This window comes from Alosa pseudoharengus, unplaced genomic scaffold (genome assembly GCF_046254945.1).
Source record: "Alosa pseudoharengus isolate Yale_2024_CS ecotype anadromous, Long Island Sound unplaced genomic scaffold, YU_APseudo_1.1 YU_APseudo_1.1_scf_21, whole genome shotgun sequence".
NCBI lineage: Eukaryota > Metazoa > Chordata > Actinopteri > Clupeiformes > Clupeidae > Alosa > Alosa pseudoharengus.
The window spans coordinates 26,136,365-26,152,595 of record NW_027468674.1 but is presented as its reverse complement, the minus strand read 5'-3'; the positions used below and the strand labels follow the sequence as shown (position 1 = coordinate 26,152,595).

At 44.1% G+C, this 16,231-nt stretch overlaps 1 protein-coding gene across 4 annotated transcripts in view; it reads left to right on the top strand.

Annotated features, from left to right (window-relative positions):
• The first annotated feature begins 2,796 nt into the window (after positions 1 to 2,796).
• The window catches only part of mrtfab (myocardin related transcription factor Ab), a 34,826-nt gene continuing 21,391 nt past the window's right edge, over positions 2,797 to 16,231 (top strand). Inside the window, exons 1-3 of one of the 4 annotated variants that reach the window (XM_076298344.1) lie at positions 2,797 to 2,931; positions 3,665 to 3,730; positions 8,498 to 8,697. In XM_076298344.1, the coding sequence (XP_076154459.1) occupies positions 8,574 to 8,697 (124 nt within the window). In that variant the 5' untranslated portion in view covers positions 2,797 to 2,931; positions 3,665 to 3,730; positions 8,498 to 8,573. Of the gene's footprint in view, positions 2,932 to 3,664; positions 3,731 to 8,497; positions 8,698 to 11,775; positions 12,240 to 16,231 lie in introns of those variants that run through there. The other 3 variants (XM_076298346.1, XM_076298348.1, XM_076298349.1) reach the window with 3 other exon arrangements.

The window sequence follows — 16,231 nt, the reverse complement described above, 5'->3', positions numbered from 1 at the left end:
TCTGTGTCTGTGAGCCTAAATCTCAGACAGTGTAGCTTGCATGGGGTAAGTGACAGCCCTTAATCTCACCAGATTCTATGCTGTGCTGTACAACCTCCCATTTTCAGTCTTTAAGTCCTTCATTTTGTCTGCTACATAGCTTTGCATGCAATGTGTTTTAGTCTTGTCATTACTTCTCATGCTTTTTTCCTGGTGTGTCACCATCCATGCAATAAAATCATTAATATCTAACATGTCTGTTGTTCAGGGATTTTGTTTTTCATTACATACTCACTCTGTTGTTTTTTATTGAATAATTTCATTACTATCCTTGTCCTCATCATTGCCATCTGGTAAGTTTCTCCCACAATCACCCCCTAACATCTTTATATTTTCCAAAACAAAAAATAGCAAGAGGTGTCTTGGTAGAGCTCAGCATTATAAGCTATATAGAACTTCATGAAACACTGATAGGCTAGGGTGAGGTGATAACTATTTCCTTCAATGAATACAATGATGAACCCTGTATACTGAATGAACTGATGAATCACTGTATACTGAAGCATGTCTTTCCCTTCTTAATCCCCCAGCTGTGTCGGTTCACTGCCCCTGTTCCCCACCTTGCTGTCTACTCTGGCCTCTGCGAGACACAGTCCACCGCCTCCCCTTGCTTCGCTGCCCTCCCCAACAGCGCTGCCTGCCCGTCACCCATCAGCGTGGCTATCGACAGCACGCCAGCGTCCGAAAGGCGCTTCGACATGCACAGCGGGACCACCTCACACTTTCCCTCCATCGCTGAGAGCATTGAGACGTCGGTAGGGGGGGCGGGCGAGGAGGAGAGCCCGACGCCGGTGGCCAGGCCCCGCATGACGCTGTCTCTCAGCCGTCTGCTGCGCCGTGGCTGCAACGCCTCGTCTGTGTTTGCCAGCCTGTCGCCCAAATGCTCCGTGGCAGCAGGCAGCGGGCGGGTGCAGCCTCTGGGCACTGAGCCACAGCCTCACACACAACACCGCAGACTGGCCAAGTGAGTAACCCCTTTCCCTGAGACTGTCTAGAGATATTAGGTGGTGTAACTCAAGTCAGTGAGAAGACCAAGCCCAGTACAACCTACAATGTTGTGTTATTTACTAGTGTATTAAGTGTGGGGTCATAGCTGTAAGAATTGGATCAATGAGCTCTATCACATCACCATGTTTTACTGCTTTTGTTTCATGTAATAGATGATGTAATATAGTCACATCATTGTTTTACTGTGATCTCACACAATTGTGTGCTTCATTGGTAAAATGATTGCCAAATTGGAGAATGCACGCACTGTGCATATCCTATACTGTGACAGCAACTGTTTCCATGCTTCACGTAACCCAGAGGGCATGCAACTTTTATTGGGTTAATCCCACCATAATCATGTCATCAAAACAGTTCCTATGTCTTTAAAACCAACACCAAAGTAAACAACATTAAAGAAAACAACATAAAAGTAAACAATTGTCAACCACAGGCCCATATTTTAATCCTTTTTGTGTCATGTGCCATTTTATCTTCCTGATTACCTTTGAGCAGAATGCTGCATAATGGCACCTTTTGAGACACTTGCCTGTGTTTTGAAGTTCTAACATCATGCAAATCCATAACAGACATGAACTAATCAGTTATTCAACATGGTAAGACACACTGGGGAGAACATGATATGCGTATGCGGGTTTATAGTGTGGGAAATCATCACCATGTCTGTGTGTCTCCAGCTTTTTCCAGATCAAAGTTGACATCCCCCCAGAGTGCCGTATCTACCCCATAGACTCTGAAGATGAAGAGGAGAGCCCTGGTTCAGCAAGAGGGGCCGTGAAAGAAATCATCTGCCCCTGGGAGTCCATCACCAAATAGAACACAGAAGTGGATTCTACAGCTGTCAAAAAAAGACGTATAGGCAGCCAATGTACCCTCAGTGCATTGACTTAATAATAAAGCTATTATAGCACACATTTGAAAACATTAGTGGAGGTAGTAATATGAAGCAATGCTATTTCTTGATGTGTCTGATAGCTTAAAATTAGTGCCTAAGTGTTATTTTTGTCTGTGAAATAATCATGTTACACCAACATGAACAATGTAAAACATCACAGAAAAATGATTTTGTGTCATCATTATTTGCCTGTTTTACGCGATCAATTGATTTCACTCAGGTTTTATATGCAAGATTAATTTAAGAATGTTTAAATGTTTTGTTTTTGCTGAATTGTAATTCTGCATTTCATAGTAATATGACATTTTCTATGGCTGAGTAACTGTTTTTATATTACTCTACGGACTTGTAGGGAAATATTTGAAAATACATCAATATTTTCATTAATGTATTTCTATGAAACAGGACAATGTGAAGACTGTAAGAATGTATTTCTTGTAACATGTTTACATATTACACAATGTTAAAGTGTTCATTTCTTATATCTGGCTTGTGTAAGTGCCTAAATAAACTGGTTTAAATGTTAAATGTTGTTTGTCTGAGGCCTGAAAAATCCCAAACAGCCCATTAACACTATACACAGATGGTCTATAGATGGCGCAATAATTCTACTTTAACTGAACTAGCCCACTGCACAACTGAAAGAACAGATATGAGAAATTCATTTGTTTTCCTCCAATTCTGTTTTAGTCTAAGGCAGTGTTGCCCTGATGAAAATGATGAGAATGCGCTTCCTAAAGACCGCTCAAGAAAGTCGTGCTTCAGCCGTGCGAGTCTGCATACCATCAGAGAAGTGTCTGCTCTAAAAGGAAATACCAGAACGCCATTTCCGGTTAATGTAGCCTACTGACAGTAGCATCACGCTCTTTATTTTGACACCGGTGAGGTGGGCATTTTCGGTGGTCATTCAGTTTCGAGGGTGTGTAACCGTGACTGTTTCATTTTCACATGCCATGCGAAACAACCTCTAGAATTTACCGTCCAAATGGGTAAGTTCTATGGGGATGTTTAAATCATTTTGGAAGCTCGTTTACGACTTGGCTTAGTCAGAAGTTGCATCTGCTAGCCTATTCAAATCAGACTATCCGAGTTAGCTCGCCAGCTAGGTAGCCAAGCTAATTCTTAGCTAGTGAGGTGGCTCGGCTTTATGGTCGACACCATAGTTAATTGTTCAAACATAAGTCTTACATTGTTATGAATTCACTCTATAAAGTCAGTGTGCTCAATATGAATACACGTGAGCACTAGATGTGACATATCTAGATATTCTCATTGGGCGACTATAAATAGCCCCTGTTGAGGCTTGAAAATGTGTCAAAGACGAGTTGCATGTCCTGCCATGTTGCGTTTAACATGCATGTGAGTGAAAAGAATTTCAGTGAATGGAGTGAGGATTGCCCATGATATTTTGTTAAAAATAACCTCAGCAACTAATTAGAGCTGCACATGTGGTATAAGATGACACACCTACCGCTGCTTTTTCAGCCATGTTAACGTTACCCAGCAATAGCTAAACGTGACTCTTTTATCAGCATAGAATAAAAGAAGCTAGCCTTAGTGAGTGTCCACTACTGCACTTACAGCATACACTGTCCTTTAACTGCTATGTATTTACAATATTTAAAACAGTTCTGTTGAATACAGAAGTGCTTGCCTATGTGTGTATAAGTGGGTGTGAATACGATTAAGCCCTCTAATTGAAATGTGGCCTCTTCTGCACAGATTTTCTTTGCTGTGCATAGAAATGGGAAAAGCTTCATCCAGTTCCCCAAGGACAAAGTAAAGAAGGTAATGGAGTCTTTCTCAGTCATACACCGATTATTATTAGCTTGAGTGCATCAGTGCCCTGTAATGCAGTGTTGGGAGGTGGAGCATTATGCAGTGCTACAGGCAGTAGGCACACAGTGTTCCTGTGCCTGTATTCTTGCAGACGAAGCAGGCATTCCGTCTCCCTATCCAGCCAGGTGAAGGCTTGTGGTGGCTCTGGGCTGGTGTTCATTGATGACCTTTTGTGTACAGGCAGGTGTAGGCCTGCAGTCACAGGAATGTCAGAGAGCCCTGTCTCCCTCCTGGTTGCATGCTGTGTTCATTGTGCTCTGCATGTTTGAACACATCACCTGGAGCAAGTGCGGAATGGAGTCCTAGCTTGTATCCAGAATTTGCTTAGAAGGGATTTTGCGATTTACTGCTGAGGCCGTAGACCTGTAATTTCATATGTTTGTCATAAGAAGGATGACCAAAACGTTGTGTCACTTTCATTCTTCACAGAATGTAGATGAAGGATTATAAAACAATGGATCACTTCTTTCAATCTTTACAGAACATAGATGCACACTGTCATGCTTCATGCTTTTGGAATGCAGATGCAGACCTTCTATGAAAGATGATCAATGACTTGTGTTCTTGCTGACTGCAGCTTTTATCTGCACCCACTGCCTGTCAAAGAGATCTTTACCTCTTTGCACTGCAAGCCTTTAACACAAAAATGCTGCTGCTACTTACCATTTACTGGTATAAGAAATACATAATAAGGTTTTTCTTCATTGCTGACCTCTGCAAGCACTTTTGTGCTGCAGATGTATTTGTTTCTCATGCAGTTTCAGATTACTGGCCGACTAATGATGGGGAACAGGGTGGGGACTCCCATCGAGATTGCAAGTGGACGCTGATGAGGTCATAATGAGATCATACTGGCGGGAACAGAGGGAGCACGAAGTCCCTCTTAGGCGGTTACATAACGGCAAAATTGAATCTAGCAATTTAGGTCAGACCCAAATTAAATCAGTGGATGGCCAAACTGAGTGTGTGGTCAATAGCATATTAAATCCAGATCCAAGTCAAGCTGTGGCATGGCACACCAGCATTTTTGTGGCATTTTGAGTGTCTGCCTCTGTCAGGTAATCAAGAAGTATAGGAATGTACCAGTAAACCATGTCAGTAAACATCTGTTACAGGCAGCATCCGCCACAACAGTTGGTCAGATTAGTACGCCCACTCTGGTTCTCAAATGTCAACACAGTTGTTTTGCTCCCCCACCACGCCTCACCCCTTGTTGTCCAAACAGTATGCCTGGGCGCTGCACAGAAATCCCGCGCCCAGCAACACCCTAAAAACAGCTAGCTGGAATCTGAAGTTCTGTCAGGCGTGATGGTCGCCATCAAAAGTATCGTCTTGTCCAGCACAGTAGGGTTTTTTTTTTTTATTTCTCGATAAAAGCTCAACACCAAACTTTGGGGAAACATAACTATAGTTTGCTCTCAAAGATGTTTATTAAGGCTAGTACTGTCATGAAGATTTAGTCCATGCAGGATGTGTGTGTGTGTGTGTGTGTGTAGACTATATAGATGGCAGTGAGGCCAGATTCTGTCAATTCCAGAAGTCTGGAATTGAACCACAGAAGTCTTCCCAGTCCAAAGACTTGGGCGTTTCCTGACTTAAGTCTAATGGTTGGGATACCAAGGATCTTTTTGCAGGCAAGGAAATGCCAGTTAAGAATGAATAAGGGAAACCTAGATCGAAAAAAAAAAGTTAAATGAAAGAAAAACCACAAAGGGAGAAAGACAGACTGATGAAATGACGTGTTTGTAGAGTGAACTAACGGGAGGTCATAACTTACAGGAATGCTGGTCCGGAGAGAACGTAGCTGCCCACCAATCTCAGACTGGAAAACACTAATGTTTGTAAACATAAACACTGTGATCTTGCCCGATTGTAGCGGAATGCCCCCTGTTTGGGATTTAAGTAGCTAATGTGGTTAATCTGATTTTACAATCCTTTACTCTGCTTGTAAAAGGTATGCCCTTAGAGTCAGTAGTTTTTCAATGTAAGGTTGCTTGCAATACAGACTAAGCAACATAGCAGTTATCCAATTTTTTGTATTGTAGTGGAAGACTGGAAATGGAAGATTTAAGAGGTTGCCTTGACATTTGGTAGTATCAATAATTACTGGCAATGGTAGCAGTGGTGATTGTAATTAATATTTCATACCACAATGGAGTCTTAAGTGGCATGGCGGGGAATAAAAACAGGCATTGAGGGCAGGGAAAAAAATGGAAATCCTGTGTTCAGGAGAGATTCAGGAAGAGCTGTCAGATTCCTTCACAGACACACAGTCTGCCTTTGGGCTCTGCTTGAGTCATTATGTCACTTTTTTTAAAAAGTGCTTCGCTCTTCAAATCTCTGCCTGCGGACTCGTACTGAAACACGGTCTGTGTTTGCGCTTGCACATTGCACAACTGTGCACTCACTATGCTTCATGTCCCAACACATTGTTTAATAAGTTTCAATGAATCCTGTCCTGGGTGCTTTGATATCTGTACTAGTAACTGAGTCTGTAGTGCTTTTTGCCCTCTTGTGTACTTACTGTTGTGTGCAGGATTATTGTGATTTAGCTGGGTCATTATATCTAGCTGATTGTTGGTTTACGAGCAGTTTAATTAATATGCTGTGCTGAATTATAGCCTTTGTTGGACTAGGTCAAGAGTAGTCATGTGTTGTTAATGGATTAACTGTACCATTTGTTCAATGGTGAAGTAATTCCTTGATCAGAATTGAGGAACAAGACTGAACACGAATTATGAAACTTAGTGTACATTGCATAACACTTGTTGTAGTTAGACGAGGTCTAAGGGGGAGGCTTCACCAGGGGCCTGTACTACGAAGGGAGCTTAACCTACCCAGATGTAACCCAGGGTTACTTTGTTAAACCGGGGTTGAAAAAACCTGGTTATCTTAAGTGGTGTTATTATGAAGTTGATTTGTTGAGCCGGGGTTAACCTAATTGGAGTTTGTGCGCGTTCACATAAAAGGGGCGGGTTGCAGCGAAAGTAACCACTTTCAATGATGACGCGATCACCTTATTTTACGGATGAGGAATGCACAATTATTATGCCAAGTTATGAGGAATTAAAACCCACTCTACGACAAAAATCAAATACGTCGGCAGTGAACAAAGCAAGGCAAGGCTGTTGGCAACGTATTGCAGATCGGGTAGCCTAAATGCCTAAAAGTAAAGTTTTATTTCCACATGTTCTTCAAATATGTGTTACGGAGGATTAATAGCTTGCGGAATGTCTGAAATGAGTTGAAATAATTAAATTGCCTATTTTGAGTTCATAGAAATGCCTACAGATGCAACACAATTTAGAAGTGGGCATATAGATTACAGTAATAGGATAATTGAATGTTTAAGTAGCCCCCATTGACTGATTTAGTGTAATCCTGTGAACATTTCAGATGCAGCACCATTGCCAAACGCACATGGCAGCAGGTGAAAATGAAACACAAACACATTATTCAGAATAGTAGGTTTATATAGTTATAGCTTGCATTAATATTTCTTAATTATGAAAACATGTAGGCCTAGTATGCTTATAGCCTTCACTTGGCCTCTGTTTTACAGCTAACAAGAAAAAGGTGTCTTTGAACACTACTGTAATAAGGAGTGTTTTACAGCAGCAGAGGAGTTGGCCATCGCAAATAATAGTGGAAGGCCGATTGTGGAAGGGGTTGAGGGAGGCATTCGGTCGGATTCTGGTGCTGTGGAAATGAGCCTTTATGTGCAGGGTACAGTAATATGACATTCAATTCAACAAGTTTGTTAAAATGGTGATTTTAATTTATTAGGCCTAGGCTATGTCCGATTTATTTTAGGCTATTCTTGCTCAGATGTTCAGCATACTGTAGGCTAGGCTAGGCCTATGTGCGATTTATTTTCGGACATACAGTATTCTTGCTCAGATGTTCAGCATCACCGATTAGATGGAAAACAGGAATGTCCACGTAAGGGCATTGCGATGACGGGTGACATTAGAGACTTCTGCCTAGATCATCTGACAAAGATAACGAATTCCCTCGACTGACAATCTATATCTTCATAGAGAATATATATATATATATATATATATATATATAGGCGGTCTCTAAAACCCCTCGAAGAGATGTCGTATGGATCATCCAGGTACGCCGACATATCTCGAATTGTTAGTGGAGGGGTGGTACTTATAAAGGGTGTGGTTAACGGAAACCTCGGGTTAACCAAGAACATAACCTGCTCGGAGCAGGTTTGAGATGCAGCGTAAATTGCCATGGCAGCATACCTCGGTTAAAACCTATCCACCTTTCGTAGTACGGGTTAATCGGGAACTTACGCCACACGTGATCAAGTTACTCTCGAAGTTACCCAGATAAGCCAGTAACCCCGCTTCGTAGTACAGGCCCCAGGCCATTTCCATTTTAGAAGACTGGTCTAAGCATATTTTTTTCGAATGATGATTTTGACCATTGATGATAGTGGAAGCTAATTGTTGCAGCAGACGCAATGCGAACTTCAGTTACGTCCCTGGTGAGTTACGTGCCTGAAGAGCGCTCCAGTTACGTGCCTGGTGTAGCTTTCCTGTAAGACTCCATTGTTTCATTAAAATAGGGGTCACACACTTCACACACAGTAGTCTCACAGAATTCTGCCAAGATTTTTTTGGGTTCACCTGATGCATTATTTAGATGATGTTCCCCCCCAGTGAGCTGGTGTCACTCTGCCCTCTCCGTCCTCCACAGGTTCCGCTGGCCTTGCCCACCCGTCGCGCTGGCAACCCTGGCAACCCATTGCGTGGAGGAGCTCAGCCCGGGCAGCATGGTGGCTGCCACGGCGACTGGCTCCGCTCCCAGCCCGCAGAGCGAGGCGGTGACCAATGAGCTGCAGGAGCTGTCGCTGCAGGCCGTCCCCACCCTGTTGCCCCTCAAGGAGAGGAAGAATGGTGAGTCTGGGGGCGTCGCACCCTGAAGTGCTCCCCTTTGTCAATTCTGTCTTTTGGAATCAAGTCAAGTTTGCCATTGTGGCCCAAGCTTAGTGCACTTGAAAATGCCCCCTCTCTCTTCCCATCCCTTTTCCCTGAATTGCTTATGTAAGAATGGTCAGTGAATTTAGTATGGGAGCTTTCACATACTCTTATCATGCGTAGGAGTCAGGGGAGAGGGCTTCACTCTAAAGACTGGATGTGGGTTGCTTTGATGTGGCTTAGATGGGTCTTCAAGTGAATCTCTTATCAGAGGGAGCATTCAGAGACTGTTGAAGATGATTTGTTATGGTGGCACATACATAGACATTTTATGCAATGCTCTCCAAAAAATGTAAAAAGATAAGTTCAAGAAAGTTTAGATCGTATATCAGATTAATTAAAATACAAGTATTGTTGATGGTTGCGGTTAGTATACAAGAATAAAGTAAAAGTAAAGGATTATTTAATCATTCATGAGGAATCAGTGTTTGTGTAAATGTTGTATTACTTACCATGCATGTCTCCATGTTCTACCACATCTATAGTTCTCTAAAACCATTGGTGTAGGGCGCACAACTTCAGATAATATGGCAAGAAGAATGAAAGCATGGCATGGCTTGTTGGAAATATGGTGTCAGGCAGAGAGGATATGAAGCAATGGCTGTAAATTTAAGGGGGGGGAAAGATCTATAAAAATCAACTGTGCATTTCACTGACCTGTCGCTGCAGTTTTTCTTGTGTAACCTGGCACTCAGTTTCACTCTCTTTTTGAAAGAGCCCATTAGATACAACAGGGGGCTGGTCTATGTGTGCTGTAATTGTTTGAGAGTGAAAAGAGTGAGAGGAAAGGGAGGATTTTTTGAGAGCAGTGCATTGAAGGTGTGCCCTCCCAAAGATAGAAGTAGTATCATGGCGACCTCACAAGAATGTGGGAGTGAAAGTGCTGGCTTTTCCAAAGTTATGTTTGTGATGGGAAGACCGGTCACTAATTTATAGCTCGTCATGTTTGAAGCCTTAGAATCTGACGGCACCTTTTGACCTGACTTAGGTGTAGACCTACAAATTTTCACACCCACAGTTTTAACTATGACAGAAGATCAGCCTTCTGATACCTTTTGAATTTATGTTATGTTATGGCTTTAGTAAATGCTGTATCACAGCCCTCAGGTCATCTAATATGCGGTTGGCAACACTTACCAGTAACAATGAATTACCGTTAGTGAGTTTCAGGAGTTCTCCACACAACAGGCCATTTGTCTGGAATTGTTTACTAGTTTGCCCCAGAGAAATGCACAGCTGAGAAGTATCCCCCACCCCAGAGCCGGCTCTGCCCCACCCCGTCACAAGAAAATACACCCCGCCCCCCCCCCCCCCACACACACACACACACACACACACACACACACACATACACATTGAGGGCAGCCGTGGTCTACTGGTTAGCACTTCGGACCTGTAACCGGAGGGTTGCCGGAACCCCGACCAGTAGGCACGGCTGAAGTGCCCTTGAGCAAGGCACCTTACCCCTCACTGCTCCCGAGCGCCGCTGTTGATGCAGGCAGCTCACTGCGGCGGGATTACTGTGTGCTTCACCTCACTGTGTGTACACTGTGTGCTGTGTGTGTTTCACTAATTCACGGATAAATGCAGACACCAAATTTCCCTCAAGGGGATATATAAGTATACTTATACTTACTTACACACACACACACACACATACACACATAGACCAGCCCCCTGTTGTATCTAATGGGCTCTTTCGTCTCACTCACACACACACACACACACACACACACACACACACACTCTCACACACACACACACACACACACACACACACACACACACACACACACACACACCAGTCCACTCTTGTTTCTTCAGGGCTATGTTGCCCCAGCAGCACATGGCCTTAGGACACCACTCCCTGTTTTTCAAGCCCCTGCTAAACTGCCCCCCCCCCCCCCCCTCTCTCTGTTTGAACTTCATTGAGCCATGGCTCGTAGTAGCAGCAGACATGTTGGAGCAGGAGGAGCACGCTCTCTTCTGTTATCTCCCTGGCCCTGGGCCCTTTGATGGTAGCTTCCTGAACCCTGCTCTGAAAAATGTAAGAGCGGATTATGGCCAGAGCCATCTTCCCTTTAGGTTCACGATGGTGTCCGTTCTCACTCTCCCAAGTTAAGCATCCCCTCTGTGATGATGGATAAGTGTTTTGATGAGGGGTGCGTTGAAGACTTTTTGCAGTGCTGTAATTGTTTCATGTTTTAAGCATGAGAGGAATAGCAAGACTGTTTAAAAAACACAGACAAAGCCTGATAAAGATGGACACAGGTTAAGTGGTTAGCTTGACCCTGCCTTCTTGATGCTTCAGCCTTGATTAAAAACAAGAGTGGTTGCTTTGGAATGTTTTAGAGAAAAGGTCATTGAATTGTGTGTTTATAGTGTGTTGTGGCGAGAGGAAAAGGGGGGACGCTTTCGGGTGCTCTCAGAAGAAGAAAAAGTGTAGAGTGAAGTGGGGGGAGAGGTGGTGGCATGGGGGAGGTTTTCCTGAAGAAACAGATTGCATAACTGTGTAGTAAAGCTAGAAGAGGAGCTCTTGTAGCAGGGAGCAGAACTGGAAGAGAGAGTGAGAGAGAGAGAGAGAAAGAATCAGAGAGAGTGAGAGAAAGTAAGAATCAGAGAGAGCAAGAGAGAGTAAGAATCAATCAGAGAGAGAAATAGAGAGAATCGGAGAGAGAGAGTCAGAGAGAAAGAAAGAATCAGAAAGAGTGAGAGAGAAAGAATCAGAGAGAGAGAGAGAGAGAGAGAGAGAGCGAGCCAGGGTGTGTTTGTAGTTGAGGGGCCAAAGGTGACCAGGAATGTGGTTTGGCATCAGTTTTCTCTGTCTGTCTCTCCCTGACCACTTTTACTTCTGTGTGGAGTTGGGGCTGAAGTAAAGATAGGCAGCTGACCCTCTCCCTCCCTTAGTATTTTCTCTCCTCTGAGGAGGGAGGGAGGGAGGGAGAGAGAGAGAGAGAGAGAGAAGGAATAGGAAAAAATCCAATGTTTTCCAGGGAGCTGGAAAGTAGTGGGAGTTTCCTAAGAGGGCTGGACGCTTTTGGGCTGGACAAGGGCTGTTAACCAGAGGGCGATAAGGAAGAGAACACCTCCGTCTTTACACACTCATCCACCCCACACACACACACACACACACACACACACGGCACCTCTACGGATAGGCGTGCACACACACGCAGACCCAGGAGCCAGAGCTGTCTATTCTCCAAAGGACCAAGAGGAAGGATCCAGACATTAGAACTGCATTGGAACCATTCAAGAAGATTCCAATACAAAAGTCCACCTCAGCGTATAGACAGCAGGAAAGATTTTTTTTCTCTCGAAACTTAAGTCCGACATCATAGGAATATCCATTAGTACAGACGACTTTTTATATACATGTGTGGATGGATTGATGGCTTAACAGGCAGGGCGCATTGACACTTTTTTCCTTCTGGACTAGAAGGATATGGCCATACACTCAGGTAAAAAGCTATTCATTCATTCATTCATTCATTCATTCATTCATTCATTCGTTCGTTCTTACGAAGATTAATGACATGCACGGTTTTTGCAGGTATGTGTAGTTACAGGTACAATTGCTCCACAGGTGTGCCTTAGGGTGTGTTAACAGCGGCTGAGGTTTCAGTATGTTGTTCTTTAATGGTTAAGCTCTCCGTGCAGATATATGCCTCGTACCATATTGTATTACATTGAAGTGTTTGCAGGCTATCGCAACAGCGCAAGGCAGAAACGAAAGACTTATGGGAAAGCACAACATATAAAACAGAGAAAAGTGAAGATGTTTTTACATGAAGTGCATTAACTCTGCAACAATAACAGCTCAACTTCAAACTTTTTTTTAAAACCAATCTAACCTGTTTACAAGGAGGTTGTAACATGTAGTAGTACACTAGATTTGGCAACGTAGGGAAATTTCTAAGAAAAGTGGGATGGGGAGGACGTGACTGAGTCGGGCATAATCTCTAGTCCTCGCGACATCTGCTGAGTCTATCCAGCTGTGAACTCTCTCTAGGCTACGAGTTAGCATGTCAAGATGACACAACTCAGTCAGTAGACCTGACTTGGTGCTTACTGCTTACTACACCCCACGCGGCTCCAGGGGCTATGGGATTGAAATGCCTGGTGTGTTGATGAGTTGGGGCGGGAGGATTGTGGCAATTGTTATGTGGTGCTATAGGGAAAGGGGGAGTGGAGAGTCTGGGATAGGTGACCCTATGGTTAGGCAGGCAGAGCAGGTCAGACCATGATGGATCACTCAGCCATAGAGGAGCCTCTCCCAGGAGCCAGGTGTGCTTAGAGCTCCACAAGACGTACCATCATGGGAGGGGTGGGGTGATGGGATGATACAGCTGATTGGATAGGTGCTGGTTGTTAAATGTTGGTCTTGTAGCAAGCAATGACTTAAGTTTTTTATTTTTTTTTTGGTAACAGTACTGTGGCAGATGTTTTAGTGGAGTAATTCAGCTAATTATCAGTTGTTATTGTAGCATGACTTGACATGATATGACTTTTGGTCTGAAGTGATGTGATGGTGAAGACTTCTAAAGCTTCAGTCTTGACGTCAGTCTTGGTTGGATAGTGAAGTGTGTTTATTCTGCAAATTTTTAGCTTGAAAAATCAGTCTTCCATCAGTCTTCCTGTTGAGAACATGTTGTTTTCTCTGAAATACATAGTGTACGTAGGTGACTGTGTAGCCCATCAATCATATTCCATCCATCCAAACACATCTGTTGTTCATGGTTGTTTTAAACAGGGTTTCAACGCAAGTAGAAAGCAGATGGGCCAATGCTTCACTCCCGGGAGACGGGAGGGTCCCGAGTCATTATGCGCTGGTGCTGTCATTGCTCTTCATTACAGGACCTCTGTAGGGCAGGCCTACTAATATATGCAGACAACACCGCTATATATACTTGGTTTCAAACAGACACTCACACACTATTTCTCTCTCTCTCTCTCTCTCTCTCTCTCTCTCTCTCTCTCTCTCTCTCTCTTTCTCTCTCCCTCCCTCTCTCTCTCTCTCTCTTTCTCTCTCTCTCCCTCCTCCCTCTCCCGACATTCACATGTATACACACACACACACACAAACACACATAGGCTGGTGCAGTGTAGATTGAGGAAGCTGGTCTGCAGCTCTCATTCTGTGGTTTTTGTGTGTTATGTAACAGTGAGGGATGTTTGCCAACTCGGGCCTCAACATGCTTCCACAGGCACTGGGGAGAGAATAAGGGGAGGGAAGAGGGAGGAAGAGAAAAACAGGAGGATGGGGAGAGAGAGGGAGAGAAAGACAGGAGGATGGAGAGAGAGGATGGGGGAGAACGAGAGGGAGAGAGAAAGAAAGACAGGAGGATGGGGAGAGAGAGAGATGGAGAACTAATGGAGTACAAAGCTTCACTATTCCAAACAGTCTGGACAAGATGCACATCTCCAGAGCAACTTAACTGGCTCTTAAGCCCCCATTCTCCTCTAAGCAAACACTCTGGACGCAGACAAACACACTCAGGCACATGCATGCTCGGTCACTGTCAAACCCCAATGTAAATATATGGTTGTGCTTGCGCACATGCAGAGAGGACAGCCGATATACACACAAGATCTTTCATGCACCCAGTACATTTATGAAGAAACGCCCTTGTCAAGAAACAATCTTGAAAAGTAGACAAGCTTGGGCACACCACTCCAAACAAGAGTGGCCTTTTCCAAGGTTGCATCACACATACTTTGATTAGATGGGTTGATGTTGCTGCTACGCATTGGAGCAACCTATGAGGATCTTACAGCCTGGGGCTACACTAAGTGCCTTATCAGCCAGACTTCTCCGAATGTATATCATGCCATGTGTGGAATGGCACCTTCTCCCTGCCTTGTCCTGTGAGCTGTCTGCAGCCTGACTGTGTTGGTTCGTTGGGAAGGATTAAGCCTTCTCCAGGATTAGTTTTGTGTGTGTGTGTGTGGAACATAGATTCATCGCCCGCCATTCGCTCTGTGTTCCACACCAAAGCAAGTTGTAGTCACAAGCAGACAGACATGCACGTTCCAAGGGCGTTGCAGAGATGAAAACCAGGCATCTTTTTTCGTGTCAGGAACAATGAGGGACTGATCTTGTTTCTTGTCAGGAACAATGAGGACCAGTCAGGGATTGATCTTGTTTTGGACCTATTTTTGTAAAAAAGACAAAGTGTGTATTGTGTCTAGAAACCTGTAGCCCAGTGCAATGATCCTCATGTAAGTAAGCAACATCATGAAGATTATAAACATTTGTCAGATCTATGGGTTGCATGTATCAGAACTGATGAATCTGACTTGGCAAACAGAAAGACAAGTGAAGTGGAGAAGGACAGTGTCCAGTTTGGGTGTTTAAGCTGAGGGCTCTTGCCTTGTGCTGCTGCTGCTGCACACGAGCCAGTGAACAGGCACAGACTTGGTGACTCATCGGAGCACTCGAAGTGCAGCACTAAACGTGGACTCTCTGAGCGAGGTTTGTCGGGCACTTTGTCTAGCTCTGAGTAATGCCGAAAGCAAACTGCGTCTATAATTGTTGAGAACCGCCTTCTCCGAGGTGCAAGCTCAATACTGATCTTATCAGTACTTGGAACATGTCATGTTCTTTTCTCTTTTTTTTTTTCGTCGGGGAATTCTGGTGCATATGCTTATTCTCTACCAAGGGAAGTATGAGGTTTCCAACGAGTGTGTTGGATTTATTGACTTTTTCCACGGGTTTGTTTGAAAATGTAGGCGCTTGTTTTTCTCGTGTGAAATTACAGAGCACAAATGTCACAAGGGATGTCCTAACAAAACCCTGGCCTGGCATCTGTATCAGGATTTGTCATCCATGAAGGGGGAGCAGAAAACATAAACAAAGTGACCGTAAGAGATGATAAGGATTGTTTTCCTCTCTCGCCTCAAGGGCACAACGACCCAGGCATGTGAGGCCCGGTGCAGTGCATTGGTAGGACCACTGAGCAACGTTTCCCCTATCCCTCGAAAGTCAAATGATGCTTTACAAAATGTTCTGTAAGAGAGGGAAGGGAGGTGTTTGACCTTGAAATGGGGACGCTATGGTGAGGAACAGCATTTCCAAGCTCCCCCCCCCCCCCTTTCTTTTTGTCTGTGTGGAATCTTTATGTGCATGGATCTGGAGCATAGAATGTTGAGGACATAAAAATGTACAGACAGACTCTTGGGGGGGTTCTGCTGGGGGAAAAAAAAGTAGGGCAGCAGGCTACGAGGTTCAGAGAGGAAAACGATTTCAGATGGTCGTTACATAACGGACTATGACAAAAAAGAGCGACTGGACCAGAGAACCCCCTTTTTTCCCTCCATTTTTTTTGCCTCCCCCTTTCTGCACTGAACTTGGCCTAACCTTCCCCCACACCACAACGCCCTACTGCCTCATATTACCAGATGCAGACAGCTGGCCTCCATTTAAGCCTTTCTTTCATTCTTCCTCTTTTCT